At 36.9% G+C, this 12,698-nt stretch overlaps 1 protein-coding gene across 1 annotated transcript; it reads left to right on the forward strand.

The window, feature by feature from the left end:
• Nucleotides 1-5,889: 5,889 nt before the first annotated feature.
• Nucleotides 5,890-8,826, forward strand: LOC113343333. Its single transcript, XM_026587559.1, has 6 exons — nt 5,890-5,977; nt 6,163-6,651; nt 6,738-6,890; nt 6,999-7,046; nt 7,678-8,108; nt 8,209-8,826. The coding sequence occupies exons 1-6, from the start codon at nt 5,890-5,892 to the stop codon at nt 8,824-8,826; spliced, it is 1,827 nt and encodes a 608-aa protein (XP_026443344.1).
• Nucleotides 8,827-12,698: the final 3,872 nt, after the last annotated feature.

Below are 12,698 nucleotides of genomic sequence, written 5' to 3' on the forward strand. Positions count from 1 at the left end.
CAAAAAACCTATCCTCCGAATATTACAAGTTCAAAACAAACCACGCCATGGCTCCAGGTGGTTCCAAGGGCCAATATTGAAGGTTAGACAACCCATATTCGGAAGTTTTGGTAACTAATTTAACTTCCGATTAATTCAAAGACAAAATTTGAAAAGTATAAGTTTTTCCCAAATTCTGATTTTTGGGCCATCGTACATTCGGAACTTTACAAAAATCCTATCCTCCGAATATTACAAGTTCAAAACAAACCACGCCATGGCTCCAGGTGGTTCCAAGGGCCAATATTGAAGGTTAGACAGCCCATATTCGGAAGTTTTGGTAACTAATTTAACTTCCGATTATTTCAAAGACAAAATTTGAAAAGTATAAGTTTTTCCAAATTCTGATTTTTGGGCCATCGTACATTCGGAACTTTACAAAAAACCTATCCTCCGAATATTACAAGTTCAAAACAAACCACGCCATGACTCCAGGTGGTTCCAAGGGCCAATATTGAAGGTTAGACAGCCCATATTCAGAAGTTTTGGTAACTAATTTAACTTCCGATTATTTCAAAGACAAAATTTGAAAAGTATAAGTTTTTCCAAATTCTGATTTTTGGGCCATCGTACATTCGGAACTTTACAAAAAAATTATCCTCTGAATATTACAAGTTCAAAACAAACCATAATCGGAAGGTTTAGTTTTTATTACCCTTTCGATTATTCTATGTAAAAAAACTGTTTCCTGGAACCAAACAACACCATAATCGGAAAGAAAGTTGACTCATAACATAACCGAATATTACAATCGGTAGGTTGTTTAACAAAATAATCTACCGATTTCGTATAATCGGCTAGTTTTTATATTAATAATACTCCGATTACATCCATTACATAAAGTTCAAACGGCCTTAACCTTACAATTTCGTCAAAAGCACCTAAATCCATACTCCTAATTGACCATAAAAGTATTAAAACAGATCATAACTTCCAGTGACCATAGAAATTGTCCCTCTTGATTTTGTAGCATCCTTCATGTTCAAATCGTTTCCCGTAGAGGTCTACATACCGGCGATCCGCAAGATTTCTCTGAAATTACGAATGAGTAACAAGTTAGTACTAACTTTTGTTAATGTGAGTTGGAGTTACAGAGATACTTACTCGTTTTTCATACGTCCACCAAGGAAAAGCGTTCCTAATAAACCGTTCCTCATCTTCAAGTTTGTCAATCTCCTTATAGAGCGCATTCTTTCTCATCTTAATGTCATTGGATGATCTTCGAATTCGATTACCATCTAAGGCCTCAAATACCATTAAGATACGGTTCCATATCTGCTCTTCGTATTCCGATTTGTGGAGCTTGTGAACACGATCATGAGCAGTTACCACAACCCACGCTCTATAAATAGCACAATCTTCTTCTTCGGCAAAAGCAATATCCATGTTTTTTGTTATGAAAATTAAAACTGAAGAGAGGAAAGAGTTTGGTGCAATTGGGGTGATAGATATGAGTTTCTTCATATAGGTTTAGGGTCCAACGGCTCTTTTTGTTTTTCCCAAAAACTCCAACTGCTAATTTGACGAAAGTTGAATGTGGAGAAACCAATAATCGGTAAGTATTGTATTTAGCATATCTACCGATTATGGTAGCTTTCAAAATTTGAATTTGGGGCAACTTATAATCGGTAGGTTTTGTAATATATTTAACTCCCGATTAACGTTGCATCCAAAACACGAACCAAGTGGTTATGGCTGGCTGTGTACAATCCCGATTAATGAACACAAATCATTCTAATACTGCACCGACTACAATCGGAAGTCTGGAAATATTTTGTCTTCCGATTGCAATCGGAGGATAATAATGTTATCATATCCTCCGAATATATAAGGGTAATTTCGCCATTACGAATTACGCGAGATAAGGGATGGCTATATTTTCCCTTTGGGTGACCTTTTTTGTTTTATTGTTGGCCCCTAAATCCTTTCGAGTGGCACCTAAAAACGCGAGGCTTAAAATATCACACCTAAAGCTCTAATAACGCCGCTATAGGTTATTTAGTATCGCCGGCCTAGTGTACTCTTTAAATAGTTTATATTATTATTATGTAGACAATATCACCAAAACAAATTAGTCCGTTTATTGTTTGAACATTTTTTGATTTAGCAACATTGTAAGTGCAATTTCTATGGCAATCAATAACGAAAGATTTTTTTGTTGAGCCATATGGAAATAAACAAACACGTTTTTGCATTATGGTAAATAAGAGAAAAATCAAACAAATTTGGTTCTTTAGGATCCCACTACTATTTTTTTTAATATATTTCCTCTGTTTCTGAAAGACCGTCCTCTATTCTATTTTCGTCTGTTTCAAAATTATGTTCAGCTTCTATTTATAGTCATATTTTTCCAATAAACTTTCTGATATACCCTTAAAGTTTTATATTCATAAATTCTTTTTTAATGGGCCCAATCCAAAATATTAATGAGATTTGTATAATTAAGGAAACAAATATATCCTCCATTCCTTTTAGGTTTCTTTTTTTATTTTCTATTTACAATCCCATAACAATTTTTGGTAGTTTTTATTACTAACATTTTTATCCAAATAAATTAGGCAAGTAACTAAGGGTATGCATGTAAACTACTACAGTCTCCTTAATATTTTGACAAAGTCAAAACAGACTGTCTTTTGGAAACGGAGGGAGTAAAATTTTTGGTAGGATGGAGTTAAAGTTTAGTGACAATAAATAACAATACAAATGCTAACACGGGGACGCAGTGACAATAAATAACAATACCGGGCTCTTCGAGTCTGGTAATTGGAATGAGTACAATCTAAATCCCTTAACGAGGATCCATTGGAGGGCAAGTCTAGTGCCAGCAGCCGCGATAATTCCAACTCCAATAGCGTATATTTAAGTTGTTGCAGTTAAAAAGCTCGTAGTTGGACTTTGGGTTGGGTCGTCCGGTCCGTCCTTTGGGTGTGCACCAGTCGTCTCGTCCATTCTACCGGCGATGCGTTCCTAGCCTTAATTGGTCGGATCGTGCCTCTGGTGTTGTTACTTTGAAGAAATTAGAGTGCTCAAAGCAAGCCCAAGCTCTGGATACATTAGCATGGAATAACATCATAGGATTTCGGTCCTATTGCGCTGGCCTTCGGGATCGGAGTAATGATTAACAAGGACAGTCGGAGGCACTCGTATTTCATAGTCAGAGATGAAATTCTTGGATTTATGAAAGATGAACAACTGTGAAAACATTTGCCAAGGATGTTTTCATTAATCAAGAACGAAAGTTGGGGGCTCGAAGACAATCAGATACCGTCCTAATCTCAACCATAAACAATGACAGATAGTGGTTGGTCTTCGCTATAATGTGGATATAGTCAAGCAAAATGCACTACCATAATGCTTGGACTTATAGTTTTGTATCCAACTGCTACATCCCAGTTTACCTGAAGTACCATGCTTATATAGTAATTTCAATGCAGCTTGTGCGAGGAGGAAACTTGTACTTGATGACAATACAGGCAATTATGATAGCTGGAAAATTGACATGAAAGATCATCTGAGGAGTCTAGATCTGTGGGGCATTGTGGATGGAAGTGAATCAAGTGATAAGTCTCTACCAGATAAATGCACTTATGTTGCTAAGTGCAGTAATAACTGGGAAAGTAAAGATAGAAAAGCTCTTCGAATTATGAATATGGCATGTGGACCAGTGTTGAGTTGCTGGATAGAAGATGCACCCACGGCAAAATGTGCTTGGGACAGGTTATCAAGAGCTCATAATTTACACGATATCAAATATAATGCGGCAGCAGCATCAACAATCAACTTGAATGAAGTTTTGACCGGCGACATCACCCATTATAATAGCTGGAAAGATTTGGATGAGATTATACTTGTGGATCTAAGCAATTTTGATAGCTGGAGAATCTACGGGGAAAAATATTTGAGAAGTCAAGATCTGTGGAACGTTGTGCATGGCAAAAAGGATTGCCCCACTGCAAATATGAAGGCTTATGGGGTCATAAAAATGGCATGCGGACCACAGTTGGTTTATGAATTTGTAGGTCGGGATTCATCTGCAAAACGCGCTTGGAAAGACTTGAGGAATGCTTATACCATGCATAGAGGTTAGTCGTTCGATTTCTTCACAGCATTTTCTTTTCTTTTTTCTGGAGTTACTAAACTTTTTCGAAGTCTTTCGATGATCGTTATGACAATTCTTTTTTTTTCCTCCAGGAACAAACCCATCAACACCGACAAATTATGAAATGAGTTATTTAGTGTTTGGGTCGTAGATATTGGTATGTCTTAGTGTTTGGGTCCTAAGTTTGTCCAATTTAGTGTTTGGGTCGTTGACCCGTTAGTCAACTAGGTCAACTAACGGTTTTAGTCAAACTGTTGGCTAAAGTTAACTTCCGTTAGCAGTGAACTATAACCCTCTCTAATACGAGAGTAAACCAAACCAATAAGGGAACCAACACCCACTCTCATCATCTTTCCACTGTCTTTTTCTTTCTGCTACTGCTCAAGCACAGTTCGAAATTTAAGTTTGTTTTTGTATATCTAGATCAGCGACTTTTGTTTTTGTTTCTGGCGATACAAGATTGTAAACAGTTCTATCCATTCGATGAAAGATTGGTTGATTAGGTAAATTCCCTTGACCCTTGTTATTTTTTCGTGGGACCGGAAAAATGGCCAGCGGAAGTTCCAATTGTGATTCAAACAAAATTATAGTGGTTTAAGGATTTGATTTTCCCAATCATCATCTTGAGTTAATCCAACTCCAGCTCCACCGAAATGATAAACAAATATTTTCTTCATACTAGTTGCTGATCGATTAGACCTAAAAACAGCCCGTATCAGTAGCTATATTCCTTCTTTATCCCGTTTGATATTTCTTATCTAATGAATTAAAACTTACCATTGACTGTCTCTACTTTCTAACCCTACTGACCTATTCACACCAATCCAAAATTTGAAATCCTAAAATCAAAAACATCATAGAGTTTTTCGTTCTGGAGTTTTCCAAATTGCCGTGAAGCTGTTGGCCGAAATCCCAAAAACGTTCATCAAGTCTGTTCAATCTAGGCCGTTTAATTTGAAATTACTATAAGAATTATAGGGGATGATAAACCTGTAAGTAAACGGACGTTAACTTTATAACTGCTTGACCATAATACCTATAGTTGACTAACGGGTCAACGACCCAAATACAATATTGGACAGACTTACGACCCAAACACTAAGACATACCAAAATCTAAGACCCAAATACTAAATAACTTATGAAATTTGGAAAGTCCACCTCAAAAAGATACTGCGCAAGAACAAATTATGGTCCAGAGTGAAGTTAGACACATACTATTTTAACGACGATGATGATAAAAAGGCTTATGAATTCATAGCAAATTCATGTAGCCAGGAAATGCTGCCTCACATTATTTACACCATAAATCCGAAAGAAGCCTGGGACCAGTTAAAACAAGCAGAAGGTGCCTCCGTAGAAGAAAAAGGTTAGATCTATATTTCAGTATAGTTTTTTCAATAATCTCTGCATTCATTACCATTTACCAAATACCGTGCCATCTTCTGATAATCATTTGCACAAATATTTATTTGTCATTTTTGGCGTCGTTTAACAGAGAGATACCTGAAGATGGTAGTGGCAGCAGAAACAGCAATGGTGAATATAGGCAAACTTAAAAGAGCTAACGATGAACATCTGACACTAAGCAATTATAGACACTTCAAAGTCTACCTAAAATAATTGTTGGTAAGTAAATATTTGTGGGATATCGTGGATGGAAATGAGGTGGCAACTGTTCATAACTTCCCTATTTGGAAAAATAAAAATAAGGCTGCCTTGGAACTCATACGGTCAAGTTGTGGAACGGAGATGCAGCCTCATGCTGAGGAAACAAATTTTGCCCAAGAAGCCTGGTACAAGTTAGCACGAGCAGCAGGTGCTTCTGACGAAGAAAAAGGTTAGAATCCTCATAAAACGAAATATAAACTGAAATTTTCAATTTTCAGAACATGTAACACATACTGATCGAGCTATAGTACCCCGTGGCAAGATGATGTCCCTAGAACTAATTATGTTAGTATATGTGTATTTATATTGTGTATTTCCATCTCTTCTTCCCTGATTAACAAATGCGCTCTGCAGATCCATACACACGGTACTTACCCCTAGACGATCCTTTTCAAAAAGATGAAGTGATTCGAGGATTTGCCAGAGAGTTTTTGGTTTCCTTTCCTGAAACAATCTGTTGTAGGATGTCTGATGATGGATTAACACTTCTTCATTCCTCTATTATTAAAGGAAGATTAGTTCTTGCGAAATACCTTATAGACATGTTATCTCCGAAAGCTTTAGAAATAAAGACAGACAATGGACAGCTTGCAATCTCACTAGCTGTGAAATATAATAACATGGAAATGGTTAAGCTCATGGTAGACAAGAATAGAAAGTTGCTACTATTACAAAATGAATATGGCCATATTCCATTTGTTACCTCCGCAATCTGTGGTGACCCAGAAATGATGCGCTATCTTTACTCGGAGACGCCAATGGAAAAGATAGTTTATAACCAAATACTTGGTGATAAGTATGGTGCTATTCTTGTTACAGCTGCACTTAGGGTTGATTTATATGGTAAGATCTTCGTCGAATCTTTATTCCCAATTTTATTTAACGAAAAACTCATAATTATTTTATGGCACATTTGTACATGTCTGCAGATGTTGCTTTGGATCTACTAAAACTACTTCCAGGATTAGCTACTGTCGAAGATAATAATGGGATGACTGTTTTCCATGTATTGGCCGCAAAGCCTTCTGCCTTTCTAAGTGGACATCGGTATGGCTATTTCCAAAAACACTTATATTGGAGCGGTTAGTAATCCTTCTCTCAATTATAACTAGATGACGCTAATTGTGCCTAGTTAGCGTAATAAATTTTGCAAGGAATACGCTTTAACTGCCCTGTTTGTTTGATTGCAGCTGGAGTTTGTAGTAATGGACCATTTGCAAAATCTCTCAAAGCAATAGGTATGTATGTGGCAACTCCTTCGATCACACTTAGTATTACAGTAGCTCAACTACATTTTCTTCCAACTTCGACCAAAACCAAATGAAGGATGAGAATTTTTCATGATGCATTAATAAACAAAATACTGGGGCTTAATAATCTTCCCACATGTCATAGATAGTCTTACACAAATGCAGAAACACTAACTAAAAGTAGTCAGGCACAATCATATTAGGAAATAGGTCCTGTTACCATATAGTCTCATGCATGTGCTAAGAGTATTGCAAGCTTTGACATTGCCCTCTCAATTGCTTATATCGGGTGGTTGCCTTTGATGTTGTGAAATGGAAGATTTAGTGTTAGTGATAAGGCAAAGACTTTCAGATTGTTCATAGGGGATCAAACTCTCAGAGACGGCTCTGGAAATTCACATTTCAGAACAGTCTTTCTGATACAATACATTGAAGGTGGATGGGGGGAAAATTTGCTCCTGGTGCTGACAAGGGAAAAGACATCCCTGTCTTTAATTACCTGCACATGCATGTTCTTAATCCTAGCTCTTGATAAAATACTGCAATTTATGCTAGAGAAACACCGATCCTATGAAGTTAAGCTTTGCTACATGTAACTCGACATAAATACGTGTAACAGTTCCATATATAAAACAACTGAGCGATGAGAAAGTAAAGCATGATCAAGCTGTTCAAATAGTCAAGATTATCTGTCCTCAGCTTTCCCGTTTGGATGTGCGTCAGCTCAGACGGGTAGGAGCATATGATGCCATTTATTCCACAACCATTCATGGGATTGTGGAGTTTTTCACGGTGCTTACAAATTCCAATCCTTTTTTGATACATTACAAAGATGGAAACGGAAATGGTATATATCAGCACGCTGTTATTTCTCGCCAAGAAAAAATCTTCAACTTAATATCTCAAATGGGACTACAAAAACAAGGTACTGAACTTTTTGATAAAGATATGAACAACATCCTGCACTGTGCTGGATTCTGGAGACCACCGCAACTGATAAACGTCTCAGGCGCAGCTCTCCAAATGCAAAGGGAGATACAGTGGTTCCAGGTAAACTCAATATTAGTGAATGTTCTTATATACTTTATGTATTAATCGATTTATTAACTTCTTGTTTTTTGTGATCACCTGCAATTCACCAAATGGGTAGGAGGTGGAGAAAGTGGTAAATTTGAAATATAGAGAGATGAAGAACAAGAAAGGTGCAAAACCTAAAGATCTGTTCACAGTGCAACATAAATCCTTGGTGAAGGAAGGTGAAAAGTGGATAAAAGAAGCGTCACAAGCGTGTATGGTCGTCTTAACACTCATCGCCACCGTAATGTTTGCAGCGGCTTTCACAGTACCTGGTGGCAACAATCAAAATACAGGCTACCCGATGTTTTTGAATGCAAGGGCCTTTATGGTCTTCATAGTATCAGATGCAGTTTCCCTCTTCGCTTCCTGCACATCTATCTTGATGTTCTTCACGCTATTAACAGCACGATACGCTGAACAAGATTTTCTCAAGTCATTGCCTCGGAAACTCATACTGGGTCTTTTCTTCCTCTTTGTCTCTATAGCATTCATGATGGCAACTTTCGCAGCCACCCTAGTTATTGTTCTTCATGAAAAAATTCCATGGGTTTACGCTCCAGTGATTTTGCTAGCTACCATTCCTGTTGTCTTATTTGGAGCTTTACAGTTTCCACTCTTTTTTGACATAGTTAGCTCCACCTTTGGCCGTGGCATTTTCCAGAGGAACCAATCTGTTTCAGAAAAAAGGTAGTGTATTTAGTGTTAATCTAACAATAATGTGATTATCCAATATTAATTAATCTCCGGTGACAAGGCAACCCATTTTGGGTTTTATTGGACGACCGAAGGGAGTCCCTATGTGATGAAAAATAATCAATGTTGTCCGTCACAACAAATGTGCAGAGAAATTGAAATTGGTTTTTTGATTTTGCAATTTCATCAAATTTACATTCGAATTGAGATGATCGACTAAATTGATTGTGAATTACATTCAAGTCTTATCAAAGAAACAGAGTTACAGTTTAAGATTTCTTAGGATATCCATTACATCGATCAGAATTAATCAAATTTGCTCTATGTGCCAAAAAAAAGGAACAAAATAGTATTATCCACTCTGTTTAATAAAATGCCTCACAAAAAAGATTATCACGGACATGTACAAGTATCGCTTGTTACTTTTTAGTTTTGTTCTTTTTTTTTTCTTTGGTCGTCCCTCTACTGCTGCAGCAGTTATCTAGTCCTAAAGTTTTTTCTTTTGATGTTGTTATAGTAACACAATGACTATATATTAGATTTATCAGTCCCTTGATAAATTTGTTCATGTATACATATTTACAGAAAGAAAGATAATATCAATCACTACCATTACTCAATGATCTAAACATGGAAAGAAGGTTAGTACATGTTGTTAGAATACGGGCATCCAACTCAAAACCAATTGGAAAATGAGTGGAGAGGTCCTATTAGATTATTAATCGCAGGATCTTAAATAACCCAACCATGTGGGACTAATAATCTCAACACGCCCCCTCACGTGTAGCCTCGGCGGGTCTTACAAACACGTGGACAGCAATTAAATCGGGTGACGCGGAGTAAGGCGCGGTCAAAGACTCGTCGCAAATATAGCCTGCTCTGATACCATGTTAGAATACGGGCATCCAACTCAAAACCAATTGGCAAATGAGTGGAGAGGTCCTATTAGATTATAAACCGCAGGATCTTAAATAACCCAACCATGTGGAACTAATAATCTCAACACATGCAATCTAAACATAGAAGGAAGATTAGTACATGCAAGATAATACGTGATTGATGTCATGCAAAGAAGAATATGGAAAGAAGATCAATGCATGCAGAGAAGAATATATGTGATTAAGAATATGTTGTAATTATATTTAATTCCTTTGATATATTTATAGTATTAGGATCTTTACTCTTGTTATGTAACAATAATCGATATATATACATAATAAAATCATCAACCTTCACACTGTTGTGTGAGAAACCAAAACTTGTGTTACCCAATTTTCTTTACTATACTTTCTCAACCAAAGTAAATTAATCCACGAACGGTAATATGGAAAATATAAATGTTAATCCCAAATCTTGATATGAATTGTGAAAAAGCTTGAAATTCTTAAATTGTTGTTAATCCGTCTTTAAATGAAAGAACGTACATAGTAATTTGATTATTACAGTGCATATTCTGTGTAACTAATTACGTGAATTACGTTTTAAAGATACTCCAGTGTTATAGCTAGCCATATATCCCATTTTACCATATCTGTTTGTTTATAAATCAATCTTTGGTGAAGCAGTGGAGCTTGTAATCTTTGGGTTTTCGTCTGTGTAAGTTTATATATACCTTCGTAAACAACTCATGTTTTCAACTAAGATTTGAGGTTTCTGAAGAAAAGTACGTACTGATTACACGAGATTTGATCGAGACTTGGAGTTATTTCAATGGGTTGTTCTATTCAGATTCTGCTTCTTTTGGTTGTGGCTTTAGGTATTGTAAATCAAATGCATCCACGCCATTTTACATTAACAGTGGTTGCTAGTTAATATATATCTAAGAAACTTTTGCATGACAACTTGATTTGTTTTTAATGGTGCAGTGGTATGCCATACATCTGATTTGGTTTTGGGACAGAAAGATGTTGGTGGCGATCAATCGCAACTATCATCAACCGGTGTTGCTAGAGTTAATTCTACAGACCCAGGTAAAACTTCCCAACGTACGACTTCAGAAGAGATACTTAAACTGATTATTTCGTAAACTTTGAAAATCTTCTAAAATACATACTTTACTCTCTTGAAGTGCATCATGGTCAAGGTCACCTACAATGGAGCGGCATGGGATGCTCAACAAATACCTTAGAAGTATTCCAAAGCCGCGTGGATCCGTTACCAGGTGGATTGCCTCAACATTTTGTACAAATATGCAACATTTGTGCAACGAATTGTACCGCCTATGATATCCATTTAAGCTGTGGATGGTTTGCTTCGGCGAAATTGATAAATCCGCGTGACTTTAGAAGGCTGCGTTTTAATGATTGTCTGGTTAAAGATGGAAAAGAGCTTGAAGCAGGGATTTGCTTGTCTTTCACATATGCTGAAACATATCCATACCCACTGGCAGTTTCATCGATTAAATGCAAATAACCTCATTGATTTTCCCATTTGACAATAATGTTACTCCAGCGTGCCACAAGAAGAAGAGCTACACTACCGTATTTTGCTCAAGAAGTACTCGCTTTGTAGTTTTTCTTCTCATTGTTATGCTGTAATCTAATTGGGTGAACCCCTTTATTCTGAACTACAGTTACTTTGTTGCAGTCACTTGACTAACTTCACACAAGATAAAGCCCACGCGCAAAAGTTTTAGGTGCATTTTAGAGAGCTAGTGCTGAATGCTGATAGGAATTGTATGTTGGCATGGTGGCAACACAAGTTTCCTTAAAAATTACCATGACAACTAAGATTTTCATCACCAACCAAAATGTAGACAAAATTACCGGTAAAATTAGTACTGCAATACTCCTTAATCTATTCTCCGGCAATAATCTCAAATAGGTAGCCCGCGTTGCAAATGGACAAAATTACTTCTTGGTGCGGTGGTACATTTGATTTACCAAAAAAATATCATTATAAAGAGGGAGAGAAACTCCAAATCCGTTTAAACTTCGGTGACGGAAGAAAAAAAAAGAAAACTACTATAAATTTACACCCTCTCCAGCGGTGTTTGAGCATTACAAAATTGACAAGACAAGAGTCTCGACTCTTCTTGCCCATTGTTTAAGTCCTAGACTCCTAGGCCTAGCTAGTGCTAGTTAGTCCTTTTTTTAGGTGTATTTAATGGTGCACCTACTGAGCTACTTGATGCAGTTTCTTGCATTTCCCATAAAAAGTTATTACCAGACCACAGCACAGAGAGAGAGAGAGTAACTTTTACTTTCCTGCATCTCTTTGTAAAACTAGTCACACTTCTAGGTTATTAATTTAATTCTGGTTTGTTTAACTTGCTATGCATATCGAGTAAGAAAACACAGGAAGCATCCTGGACCTCCTGGTTATACAGTGAAGTTGAAGAGTTTCCACTTCCCGTTGATTTACAGCTCCTCCTGGATGATGTTTTGCCGACATTTTCCACAACTTGGTAATGTAAATACAGTTAACGTGTTCATTATAAAGTGGTCTAATCTGAAATTAATTCATAGGGCCATGTAAAATTGGGGAAGATTTTACACAGCAGTTGTGGGGTTTATCCTACTGTCAAAAGTCAAAACTAAAGAAATGGTCATGTTTAATAGTGAGGTGGCAGATGGTGATACCCACTGAAGGACCTATGAGGGGGCTAGCCCGCCCCCTCGTAGGTAGGGAAGTTTTTTTACTACATGCATATATGAGAAATTATATTTGTAGCCCACACTGTAAACTAACAATAGCCCACTGCCTAGACCACTACCAACTCCCTTTTGACTGTATTTTAATCGTTGCTTGTTGCCATAATTGAGACGAAGAGTTAGAGAGCTTGAAAGGGATTTGGAGATATATCAGACCCTTGATTCGATTTTGACCGAAGTTTATCAAAAGTTTGTGTTGATTCACCTAATTGATTCT

Source organism: Papaver somniferum, unplaced genomic scaffold (genome assembly GCF_003573695.1).
Source record: "Papaver somniferum cultivar HN1 unplaced genomic scaffold, ASM357369v1 unplaced-scaffold_57, whole genome shotgun sequence".
In the NCBI taxonomy this organism is placed as follows: Eukaryota; Viridiplantae; Streptophyta; class Magnoliopsida; order Ranunculales; family Papaveraceae; genus Papaver; species Papaver somniferum.